General features: G+C 43.3%; 1 protein-coding gene across 4 annotated transcripts in view; it reads right to left on the bottom strand.

The window, feature by feature from the left end:
- Nucleotides 1-26196, bottom strand: part of CTPS2 (CTP synthase 2) — a 112115-nt gene that overhangs the window by 17188 nt on the left and 68731 nt on the right. For all 4 annotated transcript variants that reach the window (XM_036439702.2, XM_036439703.2, XM_045582292.1 and 1 more), the window contains exons 14-16: nucleotides 22515-22611; nucleotides 7455-7510; nucleotides 5808-5904 (exon numbers count right to left, since the gene is read on the bottom strand). In XM_036439702.2, the coding sequence (XP_036295595.1) occupies nucleotides 5808-5904; nucleotides 7455-7510; nucleotides 22515-22611 (250 nt within the window). The remainder of the gene's footprint in view (nucleotides 1-5807; nucleotides 5905-7454; nucleotides 7511-22514; nucleotides 22612-26196) is intronic.

Below are 26196 nucleotides of genomic sequence, written 5' to 3' on the forward strand. Positions count from 1 at the left end.
AGGAGGGAGAGGGAGAGAAGGGACAGGGAGAGGGAGAGGGAGAAGGAGAGGGAGAGGGAGAGGGAGAGGGAGAGGGAGACCGAGGAGAGGGAGAGGGAGAGGGAGAGACCTCAATGATGAGAGAGAATCATTGATCAATAGCCACACTGGGGATCATCAAGCCTATAACCCAGGCATGTGCCCTGACCGGGAATCAAACCATGACCTTCTGATTGAACCGCTGAGCCACGCCAGCTGGGCATCTGCCTGCTTTGATGGTCCTTCATAGACTTACACTGTGCTCATTTCCATGGTACCCTTCACCCTTTAGGCTAACTGTAGGTAGAACATTCTTTCTCTTAGATGGCTTCAGGCCATTTTCTATAAGATCTCCTTCACCAAGATAAGGGTCCCTTGGGAATGCAGCAAGTACAACTGCTTTTCTAGTTGCAGCTCTGAGTTGGGTATTAATCACAGACAGCACCATGAAACTGAACTCATATTTCATTCTATGCCAACTTATCCCTTGTGATGAATGGTCTTTGAGTGATAAAAGGATGGCCTCTCAAACATGTTAATGGTGGTTATGGCTCAAGGTGACAAAAGTTTAAGATTTTTTTTTTCTTCTTGATACTTTTCTGTATCGTGTGAAGCTTTACAATAAGTATCTATCACTTACATTACCTGGGTAGGAAATGAAGTGATTTTCATATTGAGGATTGTAAGAAGCCCCTAGATGAGCAATTTAAGTTCTCCTAGATGTAGTAAGAATAGAAAAGTAGCTTTCCGCCCACTACTTTCAACAGGAATCCCATTTTTATAATAAGAATTAAACAGGCAACATTTCCAAATCTGGGTAGAAATTTTATAGGATTAAAAATTCCTCTTTCCGCCAAAACTGGTTTGGCTCAGTGGATAGAGCGACGGCCTGCGGACTAAAAGGTCCTGAGTTCGATTCCGGTCAAGGGCATGTACCATGGTTGTGGGCACATCCCCAGTGGGGGGTGTGCAAGAGGCAGCTGATCAATGATTCTCTCTCATCGATGTTTCTAACTATCCCTCTCTCTTCCTCTCTGTAAAAAAATCAATTAAAAAAAATTATATATGTATATAATTCCTCTTTCCAATTGGAACTCTCAAAAAACTATGTTTTTCCCATATTAGGGATAAACTCCTAATTAGAGATTCAGCTACTCTTTAATCCCCTAATTATTATAGTATAGAGCATGGTCAGTGTGCTCTATTCCTTACTTTAAAAATAATTTAAATTGATATTGAGTTACATATCTCTATATATCTATATCTATCTATGATAAAACCAGTTTTATAGGGAAAAGTAAATACAACGTTAAAGCTTTCAGAGAGATGTTTTATCAAATGATCTAAAAGTCAAGTATGTAATTCAAAATCACAAATCCCCATCATTTGCCATTAGAGTCCCAAAGCTACTGTAGAGTAGCGAGGACATGATGATGGATCACAAATGTCCACTCTTCTAAGGTTATTTAAAGCTTTGCTCTACAAAATGGTAGCCTCTAGCCACACACAGCTATTTTAATCTATTCAAATTAATTGAGCATGTTTCAATACTCAATAGCTACATATGGCTACCACACTGAATAGGGCAGAACACTGTATCACTGCAGCAAGTTCTATTGCACAGCTCTGAGTGTACAAAAATCCAGTGAAATCCTCTACATCAAGCATGTCAAACTCACGGCCTGCGGGCCACATGTGGCCCACAACACATATTTTTGCAGCCCAGCCAATATAACGGTACGTAAGAAACGTTTTAATAAAAATTTAGTCAATTTTTACAATATCCTGTTATACATAATTATTAATAACAAACTACATTTGCTGATGACTGATTACTAGAATCGTGCTGCGTTCCTTTCCCTTACACACAAGCACACTATTTCTCTCCACTAATACCAGTAGTATTTTAGCAGCCAATGGCCACGTCATTAGTCTTGGACTGACTTGGTGTGCAGAACAGAAAATATTTTGCTTTCAGAAAACAAGAAAAATAGGTTCATTTGCATTACGCTTATTAATTTGTGCAGTTTTTCAGTGTCTGGTAAGTTACTGTTCAAAAAAAATACTATTTTTATTAAAATGTTCTATTATTTTATGTTAACGATGACATTTCAGACCTTTGTATTCAGCATGACTCTATTGAAATAAACCTACGTTTCTGTGAAAATTGAAGCTTTTGTTTTGTTTTCTTTTCTTTTTTAATATATTTTATTGATTTTTTACAGAGGAAAGGCAAGGGATAGAGAGTTAGAAATATCGATGAGAGAGAAACATTGATTCAGCTGATTCCTGCATAATCCTCACTGGGGATGTGCCTGCAACAAAGGTACATGCTCTTGAAAGGAATCGAACCTGGGACCCTTCAGTCCCCAGGCTGACGCTCTATCCACTGAGCCAAACTGACTAGGGTGAAGCTTTTGTTTTCTTGCTGCTCATGTAAATTTAAACCTTGTTTATTTGGCCCGTGTTAGCCTTTGAGTTTGACATGCTTGCTCTATATCACATCTAAGAAGAAACCTCCTTAAATTAGAGGGACACTCAGGAATGAAAGTTTGGTGAGGGGAATGCCACCTTCTCTCAGGAATGTATCCCCTCGAGAAAAGTAGAAGAGAAATCATCCACACTTAGAAAAGAAACTAAGCAATGTAGCTTTAAATTTAAGATGCGATAAATCTTACAGCACAGCATCCAGTGATATCGTTGAAAGAAGCAGACAGTAATTGTGTTTTTGTACCATTACAGACAGAAGCTGAATAATGGATCATGTCAGAGTCAGGGACAGAATATTTAAATGAATGGATCATTGCTCTGAATCACTTTATCCCAAAAATTCCCTATGCTAATATGAGGAAGGAGACTATAAAATTTTTATTTTGGTGATGTTCTAGCAGTCAAAGTATCTTTTAAATAATTCTCTTAATTGCTTTGAACCAAATTCTGACATTGTACTGATCTCAAGCTTTGTTGTTCCTTTTAGAATTGCTTTAGTAATACAGAGATTCGTGGGTATGCTTCTAAGAGGGAGCCAAGATCCAAATATTCTGGAGAATTCTCCATAATAAAATCAATTCCCTGTGGTCAGCTTTTCAAAGTCGCAAGGTTATACAGCAACTCTCATTCCCCTTACAACCCACAGGAAATTTGCAAGTGTCAATGGAAATCTAAAACTTTGCGGTTGAAAGCGACTTCTAATATTTGCTGAAAATAATGAGAACCAGGAGAATTAACAGAGAATAAATATTTGAACCACGGAAACAAATAGTAATGTTTAAGAATGCCTCTGACCTCTCACACGCACGCCAGCGATCCACGCTATATAAATTCTAAATGACGGGCATTCCCCTTAGGAAGACTATGGGAAATAAATTCTCATATTCTAAATCAAAACGTGGATTGATAATCTTAAATGGAATGTCCAATGAAAACGAAGGAACAATAAAATCCCACAGGAGTGGTGGCAGAAGGAATCAATAACCTGGCCAGCTGCTAGCTGGATGGCCTGGGCAGTTTACTTCACTTCTTTGCATAGAGTCTCCTTCTCTGGGAGGTGGGAATTACATCATCACATCATTAGCCTTGTAATTTGCATAAGGCATTCAGAGTCCTTGGGGGGAGGGGCTAGTGAGAAGCATCTAGGGTGCACACTTAATGTCCATTGCTTTCCTTCTTTCAGGATAAGGCAACATATTATCAAGTACAAAAATGCCTTTTCCAACTTCAACTCTCCCACCTCCTGGGGATTCCTGAAGTACCTTACAGATTACAGACAGAAAAGGAAAGGGACAAAGGAATTTGAAACGAAGGATGGTGACACAGGCTAAGGTAGAAAAAGAAGTAGGAAAGTTAGAAGTGTAAGTAAGTTATCCAGAGCCTAAAGGATATAGGTGAAAAGGGTGATTCTAGACAATTATGCTACTATTTTTTTAGAGTATCCTGTACATACTAAGTACTCAATAAGTGAGAGTGGTTTAGACAACAAACTGGTGTCACATAGATTGCACAGTCAGAGCTCTGTCCTTGCTGGAGTCATCACAACCTAGGACTAGGGTGGTAGGGATGAGAATAAAATGGCAACCAAGAGAGACCTTTCCAGCTGAAACTGGTTTGGCTCAGTGGATAGAGCATCGGCCTGAGGACTGAAAGGTCCTGGGTTGGATTCCGGTCAAGGGCATGTACCTTGGTTGTGGGCACATCCCCAGTAGGGGCATGCAAGAGGCAGCTGATCTATGTTTCTAACTCTCTATCCCTCTCTTCCTCTCTATAAAAAAAAAATCAATAAAATATATTTTTTTAAAAAAGAGAGATCTTTCCAGAGATGGAATCTACAGGACTTGAGAACCGATAACAAGTTGGGGGTATGAAGAGGCAAGGGAGCTAAATAAATCCAATTTCAAACCTGACGATCCAAAACTGGGTTCCCAACCAAGTTTTTTAGTGTCGAAGCTTGGAGGGTGGGGCAGGTAGTGCTACTGGCATCCAGTGGGTAGAGACCAGGGATGCTGTCAAATACCCAGCATCAGCCCCCACCACAAAGAATGATCCTGTTCCACATGTCAGTGGCGGTGAGGGTGAGAAACCCTGGCACTATTGAAAAGTGTAAAAGCCATTCTTAGAGCATGAAACTGAACAAAAAGAGTCAGCAGACTGAATCTGGCCCACCAGCCGAAGTCTGGCCAGCCCTGGGCTAGAAAAGCAAGAGAGAGAGCTGGGACCAGCTGTATGCATGAGCGTACCCTGCCTTTGCAGCTTTGAATGAAAACACTGTCCTCTGTCAATAACACACGTATGCTCTGTGCCTGCGCTGCTGAAGAGTGCCCTTGCCCAGCCACACAACTTCTTCAGTGATCTTCCTCAACAGAAGTCAAATTCCCTTGTGAATGTTTGATCTCACTGAGAAGTCTGAATGCAGTCCTGCCCGAGTAGTTCAGTTGGTTAGAGCATCTTCCCAATATGCCAAAGTTGTGGGTTCGATTCCCCAGTGAGGGCACATACAAGAACCATTTTTAAAAATTAGTCTGAGGCCCTGATAGATGTGGCTCAGTGGATAGAGCATCAGCCTGTGGACTGAAGGGTCCCAGGTTCGATTCCGATCAAGGACATGAACCTTGGTTGCGGGCACATCCCCAGTGGGGTGTGTGCAGGAGGCAGCTGATCAATGTTTCTCTCTCATCGATGTTTCTAACTCTCTATCCCTCTCCCTTCCTCTCTGTAAAAAATCAATAAAATATATATTTTTTTAAATTAGTCTGAGTGCAGCAACTGGCCCACACTTGACCATGGAGCATGAGCAATAGAGAAAGGCAGACACCAGGTGAAATGAGGGGCCAGGTCCCACACACAACAGATGTCAATACCAGTCACCAATAGTGAGACAGCACTGGCCATTCTTCCAAAGTAAAGAAAGTAAAGAAAAATACTACTCAACAATGGGCTGCCTGCCTTTCCCAGGGTGCCTGACCTAGATGCTGAAAACAAGCGAAGGAGGTAAGGATGGTAAGGAAGCATACTGCTGATAGAACGTGTAGGACAATGCATCATTGTATGGCACATTCAGAGTAAAAAGCCCCGAATGATCAGGATTACAAGCGGTCTTTTCTTTTTCTTTTTCTTTTTTTTCACATACTATATGCTTACCTGCATACTTTCTATTTAGTTGCAAATTTATTTCAAAGGAGAGAGGGGGAAAAAAAGACCAAATAACACAGGTACCAAGTTACAGCTTCATATGTCTATGGGCAAAGAAAAAGATCAGCTCAACACAAAAATTCAAAAGTGAAAAGCCCACTTACTTGCCAGTTCAATGATTTCCATCCTCTCCCCATCAACATCCTGTCCTACAAAATGTAAGTCACTCTGCCCAAATTGGTTGACCAAGGAAGGGTTCACCTGGAAAAAAAAAAAAAAAAAGAAATTAAATGTCTTTGGGCAGCAGAGCAATACAGACATATCAGCTTATTAAAAGGGCTTACCTCAACTGGGTGGGTTTTTCCATTTCCGTGATGTTCTAACCAGTAGTTAATTTCTATATTCAACCTATTTTTAAACTCATGGTGAACCTGAGAAGCAGCCTAATCACAGACCTTAACTTTGGGAGGCCCGTGTTCTCTCGCCCAAAGATGAGATTCAGAAAGCAGGACTATGAAACAGACATTTTTTATTGGAGACCTTGAGACCAGCTATTTATAGCCATCCCCGTATTTGCTTCTTGTCATGAATTATGTGCAAATGTAACTCTCTCTCTCCAAATCACAAATCTGCTTGAGGACTGAAACCATCTTATTTACCCTGTGACTAACACCAATGCTTTATTTATATTTAGTTACATAAAAGTTCTAAAAATAAGCTTGGCGCAAGTTTTCTACTAAAATACTGGTTAGAGATGACAGCTTGATGACCTCGTTCACAGCCCCTTCCCTCGCTCATCTCATCAGAGCTTTTCCCCAAGCATTTCAACCTCTCCTTCACAAAAAGCACTTCCTCATCCAAAACCAGAGTGGGGTCCCACCTCTCCTCATCTTAATCACACATGCATTTATTTTGTTTTTTTCACATTGGGCTAGTTCTCAGAATTTGTCAACTTTTCTTCCTTTTTAACTGCTCTATTGAGATATAATTCATATACCTTACAATTCACCCATTAAAAGTGTACAACTTGCCAAAACCGGTTTGGCTCAGTGGATAGAGTGTTGGCCTATGGACTGAAAGGTCCCGGGTTCGATTCCAGTCAAGGGCATGTACCTTGGTTGCAGGGCACATCCCCAGTAGGGGGTGTGCAAGAGGCAGCTGATCAATGTTTCTCTCTCATCAATGTTTCTAACTCTCTATCCCTCTCTTTTCCTCTCTGTAAAAAAATCAATAAATTTTTTTTTTAAGTGTACAACTTGCCCATATGGCATGGCTCAGGAGTTGAGCATCAATAATGAACCAAGAGGTCACAGTTCAATTCCCTGTCAGGGCACATGCCCAAGTTGTGGGCTGGATCCCCAGTGTGGGGTGTGCAAGAGGCAGCTGATCAATGATTCTCTCTCATCAGTGATGTTTCTATTTCTCTCTCCCTCTCCCTTCCTCTCTCAAATCAATAAAATTATATTAAATTTTTAAAAGTGTACAACTCAATGGTATATAGTATATAGGTTTCCACCAACACCACAATCAATCCAAAAATATACCATGCACCCTCTTACCATCACCCCTCAAACCCTCCTCATCACCCTCACCACTCAGCAAATTATTTTCCACTATTGGTAGCCTACTCAGCATCCATTCCCACCAGTCCTCCCTCAAAACAGAGCCACGGGCTTGTTCTGGTATCTCCTCTACCCACACATGCCCATGGACTCCATCTCCCTGATCCTGTTTCAGAGGCCCACTTGTAATCTCTGGGGTTCCCCGCACTAAGCATCTATATTCCACAGTAATTCAGTGTGAAAGCGTACCTCATACCGATGTCTGTGTCTTTCTTCTATAAAAGGAACATCACCATAAAGCTTCCCTGGAACAATACGAAAGTGAAATTAATATTGGAGTCATCAGCTTGGGAGCCACACCCATGGCATAGGTGTGGGGGAAGTCTCTTTAATCTCTATCAGAGGCCTAAAAAAGAACTAGATTTCAGATAGCAATCTAGATGTTCTTCCCTTATAATACAGGACAGCAATCACTTCTTTGAAACCCGGAAGCAATTCTCAAGTAAGCCATCAAACTGCATAAGGGGAAGCCTGCTGCTCCGCCAGTCCCCTGCGGACTCCAGCAGATGCTCCTCCTTTCATGCACTTACCTGCAAGATTGCAAGACCAAGTAACATCCACACGATCGCTTCTGTGCAGATTCATAACGGGGATCATTTCACAAAAGAAGAAAATGAAACCAAAGGAAGAGAAACCAAACCAAAAAACTTGCCCAAAGCTCTCCTTTGCTGGCAGCACAGTGCGGCCTCAACCCCAGGCCTCCTCCCCCTGGCCCAATACTTTCTCACTACACTTTTTCACACAGTACTAGCGACGACAATGCTTTCCATCCCTCCTTAAAAATATGCCTGTCCTGCCGAAACCGTTTTTGGCTCAGTGGATAGAGCGTCAGCCTGCAGACTGAAGGGTCCCAGGTTCGATTCCGGTCAAGGGCATGTACCTTGGTTGCGGGCACATCACCGGTGGGGGCGGGGGGAGGTGTTGCAGGAGGCAGCTGATCGATGATTTTCTCTCATCGATGTTTCTGACTCTCTATCCCTCTCCCTCCCTCTCTGTAAAAAATCAATAAAATATATTTTAAAAAATTGAAAAAAAAATATGCTTGTCCTTTGAGTCTAAAATTTGACCTCTAAGGATTTATCCCAGAAAATAGAAATGAGAACAGAGACTTATCCATGAATATGCTCACTCCTGTTATTTAACAAAGAACAACTGGAAACAAGCTGAGCATCAGGAATAGAGAGGACTGCTGGATTAAACGAGCATGTCTATACCAAAGTGTTGTTTTTTTAAATATGTTTATTGACTTGAGAGAGGAAACGACAGGGAGATAGAAACACCAATGATGAGAGAGAATCATCGATGGGCTGCCTCCTACAAGCTCCCCATTGGGGATGGAGACTGCAACTGGGACATACACCCTGAACAGGAATCGAACTGTGACCTCTTGGTTCATAGGTCAATGCTCAATCACTGTGATCTGGCCAGGCTATATCAAGGTTCTTAATCAGGAGTGTGTGGCTGACAATCACATGTGGAGCTTCTTATTAAACACTAGAGGCCCAGTGCACAAAATTCATGCATGGGGGAGGGGTGTGCCTCAGCCCAGCCTACACCCTCTACAATCTTGGACCCCTCGAGGTTATGTCCGACTGCCCATTTCAGTATATGCTAAATCTGATTCGCACCGGCATCGGGCCTAAATGGGCAGTCGGACATCTTTCTCACAATCCAGGACTGCTGACTCCCAACTGCTAGCCTGCCTGCCTTCCTGATTGCCCCTAACTGCCCTCCCATGCCAGCCTGGTCGCTCCTAACTGCCCTCCCCTGCTGACCTGATCGCCCACAACTGCCATCCCCTTCCGGCCATCTTGTGGTGGCCATCTTGTGTCCACATGGGAGTAGTCAACTTTGAGCACATGGAGGTGACCATCTTGTGTGCTGGAGTGATGGTCAATTTGCATATTACGCTTAGATAGGATGCCACTGTCACTGCAAGTGCTGCAGCCCAGGGCAGCATCTTGGGCACGACCTATTTGGCAATGGGCATGATGATCAGTGGGATGGCCAGTGTCAGGTGGATAGGAGGGGGGTCCATCACCAGACACCTCTCAGTAACAGACCCCACTGGGCAGGCGGAGAAGCAGGATGGCCCAAGCACCAAGTGGGTTATAGTCGGAGGTGCTAACGACGATTCCCTATGTGCCAACCCTCATGATGCAGGCCCCAGGCACACAGCCAAGAGATGCGAGGGCCTGCCAACGGTGCTGGAACGCATCACCAAAGCCCAGCAGACCTGGGAGCAGCGCTCAGTTAAACAGGCAGGGGATCATCACACTCTCCCCGATGTCACGAAGTGTGGCCCAGGAAGTGTGCCATTTCCACTCGGCTGAAGAAAATGCAAATTGGTTGCCTTCTCATCCCACTCCGTCTGATCAGTCACTGTGACTGAACTTCTATTTGCAATTCTATCCATATACACTGAACTCTCTGGTGATGATGTTAATGGCAGTGAGTATTTAGGTATAGATTTTAGAAAGAAAAAAAAAAAACAGGAATAGAGAGGCAGGGAGCTCCTTTGAAAGAACTACAACGTGCCATGGAAAGGGGGAAAGGGTCGTTCAAGATAGAGCCTTGGTCCTTGAACTATCAGTTCATAAAAATTAAAGGAAAACTGGAAAATAATAGCACAGCAATGCCCAGCTGGAAAAATGAAAGCATATCTGCCATTGTGAAGTTACAGGAAAAAGCAGCTGAAAGATTTGAACCTAACTTCTTTTTAATTTTTTAAATATTTTATTGATTCTTTACAGAGAGGAAGAGAGAGGGATAGAGAGTTAGAAACATCGATGAGAGAGAAACATCGATCAGCTGCCTCTTGCACACCCCCTACTGGAGATGTGCCTGCAACCAAGGTACATGCCCTTGACCGGAATCAAACCTGGGACCTTTTAGTCCACAGGCCGACACTCTGTCCACTGAGCCAAACCGGTTTCGGCTTGGACCTAATTTTGAGAGAATTCCTTATGACCTCTGACTTTGTGATTGACCTTTTCCTCCTATCGCTCAAAATCTCTTCCCGGTCTCCTTCATTACAACTTATGACTTAGCAAATTCAATGGCAGAGCCTACCAATCTCAACAGAGACGGGGAAGAATATGGCAAAAATCTACAAATTAAGATACAAGGAATTACACGTCAAGTCATTGGGACCAGGAGGCTATCACGTGGACTTTGAAACTGGCCTACGCCTGCTCCCGGGCGTAAGGGACACTTTGTGTTTGCTAATCTATCTCAGGTAACAGGAAGAGGGAGGTGGGAGGGTGGCTCTGGAGCCAGACTGCCGGGCTTTACATTCCACTACACCGTTTAGTGGCTGTGTGACTTGGCCAAATTGACTTCGCCTCTCTGCCTCAGCTTCCTCAGCTGTAAAATGGGGACTATAATAGTCTCTGATTTACAAGGCCGTAGGAAGGATTAAATAAATCAAAGTATGTGAATTGCTAGGACAGTAAGTGAACCATGAGATTGCTATTGTTATCTCTAGACTATGGAATCAAACAGAAGCTAGACCAGAAGCTTTACAAGATAACAGATGAGATATGAAACATATTTTCAAAACTTTGGAAATGTTACTTTCTGCATTCAAAATCTTTTTTTTTTTTAATATATTTTATTGATTTTTTTTTACAGAGAGGAAGGGAGAGAGATAGAGAGCTAGAAACATCGATGAGAGAAACATCGACCAGCTGCCTCCAACCAACGTACATGCCCCTGACCGGAATCAAACCCGGGACCAACGCTCTACCACTCAGCCAAACCGGTTTTGGCTCAAAATCTATCTTGATCACTTACAAATCTGTGAAGAATGAATTTATAAAATTAATCCATTGCCATATCCACGAAAAAGTTACTCCTTTGATGTGTCAAGTGCATGTCATTTTGCCTCAGTCCCTACCATTCTCTGTTGCCTCTTTCTCTTTTTTAAAAAAATACTTTTATTGATTATTTTTTAGAGAGGGAGATAGAAACATGGATGAGAATCATCCATCAGCTGCCTCCTGCACGCCCCCTACTGGGGATCGAGCCTGCAACCAAGGTACATGCCCTTGTTTGGAATCAAACCCAGGACCCTTCAGTCTGCAGGCCAACGCTCTATCCACTGAGCCGTACCAGTTAGGGCCCTGTTTCCTTTCTAACCCTGAGGCCCACTGCAGCTGCCACTGATTGTTGAGCTTAGGCTGTGGCATTTCTCATACCTGGATGTTGGACACGTTTACATTCCCTACCTGGTCCTACTGGTCCAGCTGCCCAGTACAATGTTGATTCAGTGCTTGTATCTTGCCTCAAGCCAAAAACATGGTTTCAGAATGCCTTTCAGAAGCCAGGGATGGGGTCTTCGCTTTCTGCACCCCGGCTCTCCTCCCACAAGACACTTCTCTTGAAACCTGAGAAACTGTCTCAGGGCTCTCACAAGGAAGCTTTGAGCACTGGAAGCTGTTTGGTCTTTGCCATTTCCCTCTTGGACTAAGGTCCAGCCGCTTGGTATAGAGAAGCGGTCAAGAATGCAGGCTCTGCCGAAACCGGTTTGGCTCAGTGGATAGAGCGTCAGCCTGCGGACTGAAGTGTCCCAGGTTCGATTCCGGTCAAGGGCATGTACATTGGTTGCAGGCACATCCCCTGTAGGGGGTGTGCAAGAGGCAGCTGATCGGTGATTCTCTCTCATTGATGTTTCTAGCTCTTTGTCCCTCTCTCTTCCTCTCTGTAAAAAATCAAATATATATATATATATATATATATATATATATATATATATATATATATATATATATAATGCAGGCTCTGAAATAAGCTCAGGGCTAGCATTCTAGCAAGTGAACTTAACCTTCCTAAGATCCCCTTCTCTCGTGCGAAATGAAGCTAGGTCCTAGGGGCATTGACAGGAACAACTGAAATGATGTAAATAATACCTTAATTCAAAATATATATATATTTCTTATTGATTTCAGAGAGGAAGGGAGAGAGAAAGAGAGATAGGAACATCAATGATGAGAGAGACTCATTGATCAGCTGCCTCCTGCACACCCCACACAGGATCGAGCCCAGGCATGTGCCCTGACCGGGAATGGAACTGTGACCGGCTGATTCATAGGTTGACGCTCAACCACTGAGCCATGCCAGCCAGGCTACCTAATACCTTAATTACTGGTGCTTAGAAAGTGAGTAAGGCCAGCCACAATGTTTCTTCTTCACTTATTACTTTTGGATTTTAGTTTATCATTCCTTTAAATTGTATAAAACATCTCATTTCAAATACCCAAACTCCTCCCCTTTCCCTAATTTTATTTTTCATAACCTGCTCTTCTGTCAGTTTTCTAGTATCAAAATGCTCATTTTCAACTTTAAAAATGCTAGTCCTTGCCTTTAGCTCTACATCGAAAAGTTAGCCTCTTTTTCATTGTTTGCATCTCTTTTTCCCCCTATTTAGTATGGTTATCCCAGTTTTAACATCTCTTTTCTTACATTTTCTCAATTCTTCTGTTACTCCATATGAGCAGGTGGGGAGCAGGGAAAAGGGCTGTCTGCTCCCCCTCTCCTCAGGCTCATCACTTCTCCCTTCCTACGGCCCTAGCGGGACCCCACTTTCAATGCTAGGTCACTAACTGAAGTTTACCCTGAGCTTTGGGACAATCACAGGTCAATACAATAAACCCCTCACATTTATGATCCTAACAGCCACACTTGAATAGTGCTTTTTCTGTGCCAAGCGCTGTTCTAAAGACCCACATATATGACCGATTTAATTCTCATGTGAAACCTACGAGGCAGGTGTTATCCTTTTTTTAAAATATATTTTATTGATTTTTTTTTTTTTTTTTACAGAGAGGAAGGAAGAGGGATAGAGTTAGAAATATCCATCAGCTGCCTCCTGCACACTCCCCACTGGGGATGTGCCCACAACCAAGGTACATGCCCTTGACCGGAATCAAACCTGGGACCCTTCAATCCGCAGGCCGACGCTCTATCCACTGAGCCACACCGGTCAGGGCAAGGCAGGTGTTATTCGTATGTCTGTTTTACAGATATGGAAACTGAGGCGTAGCAGCTAAGGCCTCTGATGGGGCAGTGTGGTCCCAGGGCTAGGCTGCTAACCACTCCACTAACTCCCCTGAGTGAAGTACGCAGGACAGCGTTAGTCCAGTGAGGGGAACATAAATGCTATCTTGTTATGACTAAAGGAGCTATGTCTCAGACCTATGCTCTCCCATATTAACAACCACACATTTGCCCAGCCGGGTGTGGCTCAGCGGTTACAGTTCAATTCCCAGTCAGGGCACAGGCCCGAGTTGTGAGTTCAATCCCCAGTGGGGGGCATGCAGGAGACAGCCAATCCATGTTTCTCTCATCATTGATGTTTCTATCTCTCTCTCCCTCTCCCTTCTTCTCTGAAACCAATAAAAATATATATTTTAAAAAACACCAAATACAGCCGAAACCGGTTTGGCTCAGTGGATAGAGCGTCGGCTTGGGGACTGAAGGGTCCCAGGTTTGATTCCGGTCAAGGGCATGTACCTTGGTTGCAGGCACATCCCCAGTAGGGGGTGTGCAAGAGGCAGCTGATCAATGTTTCTCTCTCATCGATATTTCTAACTCTCTATCCCTCTCTCTTCCTCTCTGTAAAAAAATCAATAAAATATGGGTTTTTTAAATAAATAACTAAATAAATGAAAATAAAAACACCAAATACACACTAGCAAATGGTTTTCCCAGCAAAAGGTAGGACGAGGCCAGGGAAAGAGCCACTCTGCAGTGCGGCCCGTCCACAGGGAAGCAGCAGGCTCGATCCTTTCGAATTTGTGTCTCAGCGAGACAAACTGCCATGGCACAGACCTTCGGCACCCCTGAGTCCCTGGTGACCTCTTTTAAACTGTTTTGTAAATCACCTCATTAACCCAGCCAAGACATTTTGCAAGGTATGTAGTTTTTTCCCCCTTAAGCTTCCCAAGATTCTAATTACACCAGGAACTAGCAACTGGTTTTCTCTATCAATGCTTTGATAAGAGATAAGAAAGCAAAAACGATTTTTCCAGCCCATGAAAATTTGTCTCCCCATATCCCTACTTCTTTCGGTTCTTTCAAATGTGAGATTGAACCACTCGGAATTTCCAATAGCATGAATTTTACCCAGCTCCTTAACACTGGGATGCACTCAGTACCCTCCTAGTTGGCCTCTTTGCCTCTGTGTTCTCAGAACAAAAACCTTGTTCTTTTACAGTAAAGTAGAACCTAGAGTTTAGTCCTCTTCCTTCTTTTTCTAAAATATATTTTGACTAATTTCAGAGAGGAAGGGAGAGGGAGAGAGAGATAGAAACATCAATGATGAGAGAGAATCATCGATCAAATGCCTCCTTCACGCCCCATACTGGAGATCGAGCCTGCAATCCTGGCATCGAACCATGACCTCCTGGTTCATAGGTTGACATTCAATCACTGAATCACACTGGCCGGGCAAGTCCTTCTCTTTCTTGTAAGGAAACTAGAGGCCCGGTGCACGAAATTCGTGCAAGAGTAGGCCTTCCTTCCCCCGGCTTCCCTCTGGCACCTGGGACCTGGGCTTCCCTCTCAGCCCTGGCTTCGTCTGGAAGGTCATCTGGAAGGATGTTCAGGCTAATTAACATATTACGCTTTTATTATTATAGATGCAAGGAAGATCCCCAAAAGGAATGAAGTCTTGTTCTAAAACATTCCATTTCTACCTTCTGAGTCCAGCTGGCTGTGCTGGCCTTCTGCACCCTAGACTTCGGCATCACCCAGAGGAACGCTCCCAGCATCCTCTGACAGGTGGCATCTGCCAGTGCCAAGTCAATTCTCACTGTTCTCGTTGTCACCTGTCCTGAGGATGAGGGTTATTATCTCAGAAGTAGAGGCCTGGTGCACGAAATTCGTGTTGTGTCCGGTGCCTGCAGGGGGCTCCCGGCTCCTTCCAGTATGTCCTGGTGTTATATCCTCCACACGTCTGAGTAACCCTAAAGGGCAAATGGCATCGCTTTTAATGATGCCCCTCCCACCCAGCTCAGCAGAGGGCTCAGGGGCTGGCCCATTCCCTTCTATGCCTCCTCTGCACCCTTCCACCCCTGGCATTCCTCTGTTTCTGAAGGCAAGGGCTCCCTAACCATTTGGAGGGCAGAGTTATACAAATTGCATGTGGAATTCAGACGGCTTTAAACTGAGTTTACTCTAGCCAAGACTGGTTTGGCTCAGTGGTAGAGCGTCTGTCTGCGGACTGAAAGGTCCCGGGTTCGATTCTGGTCAAGGGCATGTACATTGGTTGCGGGCACATCCCCAGTGGGGATTGTGCAGGAGGCGGCTGGTCGATGAGTCTCTCTCATCGATGTTTCTAACTCTCTGTCCCTCTCTCTTCTTCTCTGTAAAAAATCAATAAAATATATATTTTTTAAAAACAAAATAAAACTAAGTTTACTCTAGCATTTCTACCAGCGTACATACATCAGAGTGTGCTGTATTCAAACACGTTACCTGACTCAAATTATCAGGCTGATCCAAAAAAAACATGTTCTTTCTGGTAGATGGCGCTTTGGTTTGAAAACCACACTCGGCACAGATAAAGACTGGCTTCCATTCCAGGGCAAGTTGTGATAACATGTCTGAACTGACCGAAAAAACGTAAGCCTGGTGCCTGTAACACTTAGGATACACATCAAACAAGTTGTCAGCTGTCCCCGGAATGAGCTCTGAACCTTGTCTGAATTGCTTTGTACTCTCTTATCTTCCCATCTCATGCTCAGCTGAGCCACAGGCAAAACGATCAAGTTTACTTTTGGAATCTGAAACCCTCCCATAAAAATGTTCCCCAGTGCCCTCTCTCCCCTCTCACCTGAGCCTGACCCCCTCCAGCTCTAGCCACACCTCATTCTAGATTTCTCACTCTTCAAGGTACCCTTACTTTTTTAAAATGTGTTCTCATTGATTTTACAGAGAGGAAGGGAGAGCGATAGAGTAGAAACATTGATGAGAGAGAAACATCAATCACCCGCCTCCTACACACACCCTACTGGGGATTGTGTTCACATGTCCTTGACCGGAGATCATAGGCCTCACAGCCATATGAACCAAGGACCCTTCAGTCTGAGGGTGGATGCGCTATCCACTGAGCCAAACTGGTTAGGGCTCAAATTACCCCTACTTTTTTTTTTAATATATTTTATTAATTTTTTACAGAGAGGAAGAGAGAGGGACAGAGAGCCAAAAACATCAATGAGAGAGAATCATCAATCAGCTGCCTCCTGCACACCCCCTACTGGGGATGTGCCCGCAACCAAGGCACATGCCCTTGACCGGAATCGAACCTGGGACATTTCTGTCCGCAAGCCGATGCTCTATCCTAGGGGTGTCGAACTCAATCAGAGAAGGAGCCAAAATCTAAAATCCAGCCTAAATCGCGGGCCGAATGGTTTACTGAACAGTCATAAACTGTCATTGTGATGGAAACGCAGCGGAGTGCAGTGATGACAGCGCGGTGCGGGCCACATTGCAAGGCCTGGCGGGACGGATTTGGCCCGCGGGCCTTGAGTTTGACACATGTGCGAGTCTATCCACTGAGCCAAACCGGTTTCGGCTACCCCTACTTTTCAAAAGTCATCTAGTGAGTTAATCAACCAAATAAAGGTGTCACAATAAGGGGATAAGTCCTACCATCTACGTTCGCATTTAAAATATGGGTTGTTTTTATTTTTCAAATTGAAATGTAATTTATGTGCAATAAAATATACATATCTGAAAGTTAAAGCATTGGACAAATTGAGGTGTAATTTACATGCAATATACATATCTGAAAGGTAAAGCATTTAACAATTGTAAAATGTGTGTTTTGAGAGTTCCATTTTAGAGAGTGAACGTAATGGTGGGCTGTGGAGCCAGGGCCGTGTGTTCCAGTAGAGACTAGAAACTATGTGAGAAGGTAGTGAGCAGGCCTGCTCTGAGCACCCATCAACTAACTGTGAGCCCTTCATGGCCCTCCACTCCTCAGCTGAAAAATAAAGGTTGGCTCAAATGACTTCTGAAAGCCCTCTTGGCCTTATTCTGTCACTAAATAGGATATTTAGGCAGCCAGTGGACAAGTGGGAGGTGTCCTTGAACCCTGTGAAAAACAAGGGAAATGGACATTCCTTTTAGGAAAATAATGAGGAGGTTCAGGCCCCCTTGTCCTTCCTCAGAAAGCTTAGGTCTACAGCCCATGGCCCCATCTTCTTTTTTTAATATATTTTATTGATTTTTCACAGAAAGGAAGGGAGAGGGATAGAGAGCTAGAAACATCGATGAGAGAAAAACACGGATCAGCTGCCTCCTACACACCTCTCACTGGGGATGTGCCCGCAACCAAGGTACATGCCCTTGACTGGAATCGAACCTGGGACCTTTCAGTCCGCAGGCTGACGGCTCTATCCACTGAGCCAAACCGGTTTTGGCGGCCCCATCTATGTAAGGTCTGGGTCCTCCCACTGGAACTCTAACAACACTGTAGGCAAGACTCTTCAAGTTTGAGCATCTAGGCTTTCTGAAGATACCGGTGAGGAACAAGAAGTCACATACAACTCATCATCTGATTCTCAGGACTCCCCCCACACACACACAATGCCATCCCCTCAGAAAGACAAGACAGGCTAGTTTGGGAGTGAGCTGATCTCTGGAGTCTCTCCCACAATATCCTCCTTCCCCATTCAGCTCTACACCTCCGTTTCAACAATTCCACCCATGCACATAATGGGGACATTATTGTGTGGCCGGGAGCTCACCAAATCTTTTGCCGAAGACTAGCTAGAGAGGAGCCTTATAACCAAGGACTTACAGAAGTAGCCACATGGAAACTAGATCCATCACGGTGTTGGATCATGAATGGAAGAGAAGAGCATCTTATATTTCCAAAGAGTTTTAAAAAAGAATCAACCAAAGGACTTGTATACATGCATATAAGTACAACCAATGGACATAAAACTCTGGGGAGGGAGGGTATATATGTGAGGGAGGGAGGGGGGCAAAAAAAAATCAATAAAATATATTAAAAAATAAATTAATTAATTAAATTAAAAGATTTCACAGAAAACAAAACAAAACAAAACACAGTTGTCTTGGTTTCCTGTGTTTTCCCAACTGCACCAGTTTGATTCTGAGTGAGAGATCATGAAAAATTAAAACTCCAGAAATTCTCAATTCAGGGGATTAGAAATGTGCCGCAAGCTTATATTGAACACTATCTGTGTGCCAAGGGCTACAAATAAAAATCGCATGGAAACAAATTACATTGGATTATAAATATGAAAGTGGCTCTGTCTTTGGAGGAGCCACTGGGAACTGTCTTTGGCATCAGCACCCCTGTGTCCCAAGCTGTGCACACAGGAGCCTGGGGGGGTCACTCTTCTGATGGATTCCCATGCTCTCCGAGGTAATTGGAGACTTAACCAGGTTGTATGTACATAAATACTAAAAATAGTGAATATTACTACAGGCAAGTGCTTTGCCTGAATTAACTTATTTAATCCTCATGATAGATAAAGCATGATAGATGAAGTTTGGAAAAGACCGTGACTAGGCAATTAATACTTAACAATCATAACAGCATAAGTAGGTCTATTATTTTACTTAATGTTTTATTATTATTTAAAAGCTAACATGTAATATCCTTCAAAAGCCCTCCCTCGTACAATCCCTCATCTATAAGGGATACTTATGCTGTTTGTCAGCTTCTGAGCTGTGTTGTGATTTACTTATGATCCTAAGTAAATATTCACTTTAGCACCTAAAAAAGAGGGGAGGCTGTTTTGTTCTTGCTAATACAGCAAGAAGAAAAACCATAAATATACTAGCAAAAAGAATAAGACTAGAGAAAGCAAGAACATTAGGGTACAGTTCATTATGAACTGGTTCACCTCTTCTTTCAAACCATCCGGCAGAAGTATTAGTCATAAAAGTGTTCATACCCTTTGACCTAACAGTCTGACTCCAAGAAATCTATCCCAAGGAAATAAAAAAATTACATAAACTCTGTGTCAAGATATTCCTTCCCATCAGTGTTTTTCTAACAAAATGCAGAAAACAACCTGAAATTTTTAACAATAGGAAATCAATCAGTAGGTTGCAGTTCCTTAACTCAATTAAAATTTATATGCCCAGGCTAGCCGGCATGGTTCAGTGGTTGAGCGTCAACCTATGAACCTGGAAGACATAGTTCGATTCCCGGTCAGGACACGTGCCCAGGTTGTGGGCTTGATCCCCAGTGTGGGCGTGCAGGAGGCAGCCGATCCATTATTCTCTCTCATCACTGATGTTTCTGTCTCTCTCTTCCTCTCCCTTCCTCTCTGAAATCAATAAAAACATTTTTTTCAAAAAGAAGAAAAATCAAATCTAGAGTTTTCATAACCCTTAAGGAACTAACAGGTGAGCAAGAAGAAAAGAGGAATTGTTCTTCTTGAATATAAAAGTGGAATCACTCTAGTAATCCAGCCATTGTGTCTATAAATATTTATACGCTTTGATCCTATTTTAAAATATTCTCTTTTACTAAAACAACAAAATAAAACAAAACAAAAGGACCTCTTTACTTTCCTGTTTTCCCCTTTAATCCAGAGCATTGCAAGCCTGGCCTATAATCAAATAAAAATAAAGAATGAAGAGCATCAAAATGCTTTTCATCAAAACAATAAGTCATCGTCACAGGCAATGTGGCCAAATGTATTTTGTTCCTACCATCCTTGCAGAAATGTGCTGAGTAGGAAAAAAAAAAAAGTCTACAAAATAAATGAGCTGACTAGAGAAAAACAAATCCTACAAAAGAAATGTGCCAGCTTGTGAAAAATATAAACTCCTACAAAAGAAATATGATGACTAGCAGGGGGGAAAAAACCCACAAAACACTAAGGTTGCTATATATGCTTTTATAGGTTTATGACACTCAGTAGACACAACCTTTTGGGGAGACCTGTGGAAGACCCCACACAGGTGGGAGGGCAAAGCTTTATGCCTGCTGGGGACTCCAGGTTCATATGCTTATGAAGCATAATCTCAATGTTAAGGCAGGCCTGGGAAGGACCAAAATATCAAACAACTGATGAATGAATAAACAGAATGCTGTATGTCCATACAATGGACTATTATTTAGACCTAAAAGGGAATGAAGTACATGCTACAATGTGGATGTACTTTGAAAATATTACACTAGTCCAGCCGGCGTGCCTTAATGGTTGAGTGTCAACCTATGAACCAGGAAGTCACAATTCGATTCCTGGACAGGGCACATGCCCGGATTGCTGGCTCCATATCTAGTGTGGGGCATGCAGGAGGCAGCCAATCAATGGTTCTCTCTCATCACTGAGGTTTCTGTCTCTCTCTCCCTCTCTCTTCCTCTCTGAAATCAATTAAAATATTTTTTAAAAAGAAAATATTGCCGAAACCGGTTTGGCTCAGGGGCTAGAGTGTCAGTCTGCGGACTGAAAGGTCCCAGGTTCGATTCGTCAAGGGCATGTATCTTGGTTGCGGGCACATCCCTGGTAGGGGGGGTGCGGCAGGCAGCTGGTCGATGTTTCTCTCTCATCGACGTTTCTAGCTTTCTATTTCTCTCCTTTCCTCTTTGTAAAAAAATCAATAAAATATATATATATATATTATGCTAAATAAAAGAAGCTCAGCAAAATACCACATGTCCTATGGTTCCATTTATATGAAATGCCCAGAATAGGCAACTATAGAGACAGTTAGTAGACTGATGGCTGCTTAGGACTGGAGGGATGGTGGTGATAGCTAAAAAGAACAAGGTTTTCTTTTTGAGGTGATAAAAATGTTCAAAAATTGACTGTGTTGAGAGCTGTACAACTCTGTGAAATCAATAAAAAACAGTAAATTGTACATTTTTCACAGATGCATTGCATAGTGTGTAAATTAAGTATCAATGAAGCTATTTAAAATATTTTTCCAGGCAGGCAAAAGACATTAAGCAACCGGTTTTGGTGTTGTGTTTAAAATTAATAAAATCATCAACATTATGTAAAGAATAACAAATCCTAAATCAGTCTTATTTCTATCAGGACAGATAAAATATTTAAATATACTGAACAAATGCTCCTTTTAAAAGCTCAATACAATTATCACTGAATCTTTTACAGAGGCAATTTAAAACCATTAAATGTCTAACGATTTTTGGTCACTTAGGCAAACACTTGAACAAAGCAGTGTCAAACGTTTAAAAACATCTGAAAGTCAAAGTTGTTACTAATAGCCACAAAGAGGAAAAATTCTTATATTCTTAAAGAAAAAGTCACTTAGGGAACAATGGTTTCTTATCCAGAGAAAGCAGGGAGAATGTGTACCCTTTAAAACTTTTCCTTTTTCAATTTTATCTTTGCTAAGAAGCTTTCTATGCCTTAGAAGCTAGTTATTATCCTTAAAGAAGAAACATGTTTCTGATCTGATTCTTCTTTGAGTTAAGAAGGCATTTTCCTCAGACATTCTTCAAACTTCACAGGAATGATGCTGGATACCCCAGATACTGGCCTCCCTCCTCTGTAGATAGCCCTGTTAGGACCTTGCATACTATGCCTTTCATCACACTTTCTCCCCTTGTTCTGAGGCCCAGGAGGCCAGGACTGCTATCTGTCCTGGTCCTACCATTATCTGGGGAATCTAGCATGGTATGCAAGTTATTCAAAATATATTAAATTGAATTAAGTGCTTTCGGGGGGTTTTTGACCTTAAGTTATTCTCATAGAAATATGTTCATCTACAGGCATACTTGCACAGACATTAGAGTAATCTTATCAGGAGTGGGAGATTAGCAAATATCAGTAGATCAGCAAACGTGGCATCATATTTTCCTCTCCCCATGCTGGAGCCACTTTGGGAAAGGAGAAAGTGACTGCTGAGGCATAGCTGCTATCATTCTCAAGAAGTTCCTAAATTAGTGGCTCAAGCCAGTTGGACATGAAACAAGTAAACAGGGGGTGGGATCCAACATAATGGAGAGATTCAAAAGAACCGAGTTGGAATCAGGGCTCTCCCAGCAAAAGATCGTGTCCAGGAACATGGGGAAATCACAAACAGCCCGCTGGACAGGGTGTCATGGAGATCAATGGGAAGGGGCATCCACGTGTGTCCCACCAGCCCCTCCAGGGAAAGGAACTAGGGAGCAGGAGTTTAGGGGGAGACAGGTGAGAGGAAGTCTGGAAGGAAAGCGGGGGGGAGATGGAAGGGGCAAGGCGAATGACACCCCATGTCTTAAAGCAAACCATCTGAGAAACTTACTTAATATTGAATTTTCCGTTTTGAAAACAGTTCTTCTTATTCCCAGCCTCATCGTTCCTCCCAAGTTGCCAGGGTTGTGTTCCGGCATGTCAATCACCTTAGAAAACAAAACAAGTCTGGTTTTGGCATCTCATACAAATGTCATTTCCAAATTTCAAGTTTCACTTCTAGAGTCATGATCATTGGGTAAGGATCTTCCCTAAACAGGAAAGTCTGATATACCTTCCAATTCTCTTATTCAAATCCATCCCTACTTTATACAGGCCTTTACAGTATGTTTCCTTCCCGTGTCTGCTTCTCATCTTTCATTCAAATCACTAGTAAAAAAATTTATAAGGGCCATCTTTATGACCTTCCTCCCATCATTACTAGACCTGTCAGCTCTGGGGAATGTTCATACTCCAAGTTCTGGATGTCTGGGGCCTCATAATATGGTATTCACTCCCTCCCATAATAACCTCCGTCTCCCACTGCGCACTCAAGATGTTCCATAAGCAAATCTGTCAATCTTTGTGGAAATGTATACTTAAAGTATTTATTTGTGGAAACCATTAGAAGGAGGTCATTCTGGCACACTGTCTAGGTCAGACACCTAAGTGCCACCCTGGAGGTCTCCCTCTTCCTCATCCCTCATATCCTAGCTGTCCAATCCTTTCAATTTCCCCCTCCAGACTTCCTGCATTCATTCACAGCTCCGACCATCACTCAAACCACTGCCCCTCACCCAAGCTACAGCCAGAGCTGACAGACTGGCTGCCGCATATGCACGTGGTCCTCATCCTCCCTGTACACCGCAGGCAGAGTAGATGTGGTTCTGCTCCTGCTTGAAATCCTTGGCTGCATGGTATCAGCCCAGCCTAGTCCTCCAGCCTCACCTCCAGTGACCTTCCACACACAGCCTGAGCTCTGGTCACTATGGCCTTCTTTCAGGTCCTCCTATTTCCTATGCCCAGAACATCTTCTCCCACTCCTGTACCCTTTTTTCCTAAATCACACCACCCTCAACCTTGAAATGTTAGCTCAGCTAGACAATACTACTGCCCCAATGCACGAATTAGTGCACAGTGAAAGGAAATTAATTAGAAGGTGGCCAGCAGAGCAGGACTGGGCAAGATGGGCCAGACACACCCTGGAACCAACCTCCCATGGTCCCTCCCCGACCAGCCACACCTGTGGTACTGTGGCTCAAAAGTAGTCTGCAGAATGAGTGCGGTCCCTCAGGTAGGTGGGTTCCCTCAGCCTGGCCTTTGGGAATTGGGCCGAAACCGGCACTCGACATCCCCCAAAGGGTCCCGGATTGCGAGAGGGCGATCCTCAGGTGACACAACCCGAAATTGGTCTCTCTCCTCTCTGGTTCAGGGGTGCGTCACCCGAGAACCGCTGCTGCCAAGTCACAGGAGCTCAGCAGCTCCTGCATTGAGCCTCTGCCCCCAGTGGTCAGTGTGCATCATAGCTACCGGTCGGACGGTCGGACAGTCGCTTAGCCTTTTGTGTATATATAGTTGAGCTTCTACAGGCAGTGATATTCCTGGACACCACAGTCTAGTCAGGGTCCTCTCTCTATACCTGCCCTGTCACTACACATCCGTCAGCTGAGGTCTATAGAGCACTCTGTGTGCTTCACTGTAAATCCTTGAGAGTTGCAGCATGCTGCTTTACTTACCATTGTGTTCCTAGACCCTGGTATATACGGAACTGGTATAGGGTATGCACGAAGTGAATGAACGAACAAACTCAAACTAAAGCACTTCAGATGTAGTTTTACGATTACTTCACAGAAATTCAGAAACACATGATTTTTATGACAACCCTGTTCTCATTATCATTGCTGTTTTCTCAGTTCTGTTCACTGCAATCTCATGGTTTTTGTTTCATCCATTTTTTCTACGTTGTTAGATTATAGTTGGGCGAGTTAACTTGTTCTAATGAAATTGTTCAGGCTTGCCGAAGCCGGTTTGGCTCAGTGGTAGAGCGTCGGTCTGCGGACTGAAAGGTCCCAGGTTCGATTCCGGTCAAGGGCATGTGCATTGGTTGCGGGCACATCCCCAGTAGGGGGTGTGCAAGAGGCAGCTGGTTGATGTTTCTCACTCATCGACGTTTCTAGCTCTCTATCTCTCTCCCTTCCTCTCTGTAAAAAATCAATAAAAATATATTTAAAAAAAAAGAAGAAATTGTTCAGGCTTCCCTCTCATAAAAAAACCTTTCTTCCTGGTGTTTTCTCCCCCATACCCTAGCTACCACATACTGCTCTACAGAAAGCACTGGCAACTGGAATTGCTGAGATAAAAAGTTTCCAAGAACTTGTCTGATCTTATCAATGCCCCAGAAGAATTTTCCGAACCCTGTGTCCCAAGTATGCTCTAAAAGTCACAGAGGAGAAGGGGTGGAGAAAAAAACTTGATTACACACACACACACACACACACACACACACACACCCCCTGCTGAATGGAGTGCTCAGCTCTGAAGTGCTCTTGGCCTTGGCATCTCTGTCCTGCCCTCTCTGGTTGATTAATTATGCCTAGATTAAGTATTACTGAAGTGAGGTGACAGAGGGCATGAGCTTCCAGTTTGCAAATGCCTGGCCCCTTGTGTGTTTTCTAGAAAAGGGCAGATAAGACTGCCACACACTTGTAAGAAGTCCTAAACTTATCCACAGTCCCGATTTCCACTCATGTTGGAGACAACATGAACCAGCTAGGAAGACCTCAGCAATAAGCTCCTCCTAGTTTCTTCTTTTGAGTGTACTGTGATTTTCTCAGTTCACTCTTACTTACTGCATTAGGCCCATCTACTCAGAAAGAGTCTTTTGATGTAGTTTGCTCACTTATTGGCACAATTAGCATTCAAGAAATGTTCTGATGTGAACCACTGAGAATAGACTCAAATGACTCAGGAAGCCTGACTTACTTCTTACTCAGGATGAGCTTGACAAGCACCTCAAGACCAGAAACCATTTCCAAAATAAAAGTGGGGGAGGGGAATGCAGTGGGCACCGGGGCTGTCCAAGGATGTTAAATACTCCTCCAACACAGGGGAAAGTCTGGAAATTTCTAACAGCAATATGAGAATATTATTTAGAAACATTGAGGTAGGTATCAAAAGAAACAGCTGGAAAAGTTGAGGGTGGTAGAGAGGAGGTGAGGATTGCTGAATTTTCCATTAAAAGGCCTTTTGGAACTGTTGGCTTTTAATGAAAATACAAATGGAAGGCCCAAATAGTGAAATGTATTATTTAGGCCTCCCACTGGGGTACTAGTTCACATGATCCCTGCTGTTTTCAGAAGCAAGAAATACAAACTTCTCCTGAGATGATAGCACAGAAAGAAATCCTAAGGTGTAACAGCTGCAGAGAGCCTTCGGTTAAAACATGTTAGCATAGGCCAAAACCGGTTTGGCTCAGTGGTAGAGCGTCGGTCTGCGGACTGAAAGGTCCCGGGTTCGATTCCAGTCAAGGGCATGTACATTGGTTGCGGGCACATTCCCGGTAGGGGGTGTGCAGGAGGCAGCTGGTCGATGTTTCTCTCTCATTGACGTTTCTAACTCTCTATCTCTCTCCCTTCCTCTTCTCTGTAAAATATCAATAAAATATATATATTAAAAAAAAAACAAAAAAAACATGTTAGCATAGAATCCAGTGAAAAAGACGAAGACAATGTTAGAGAAATGCCCTAGCAGGTTTG

This window comes from Pipistrellus kuhlii, unplaced genomic scaffold (genome assembly GCF_014108245.1).
Source record: "Pipistrellus kuhlii isolate mPipKuh1 unplaced genomic scaffold, mPipKuh1.p scaffold_m20_p_16, whole genome shotgun sequence".
Taxonomy (NCBI): Eukaryota; Metazoa; Chordata; class Mammalia; order Chiroptera; family Vespertilionidae; genus Pipistrellus; species Pipistrellus kuhlii.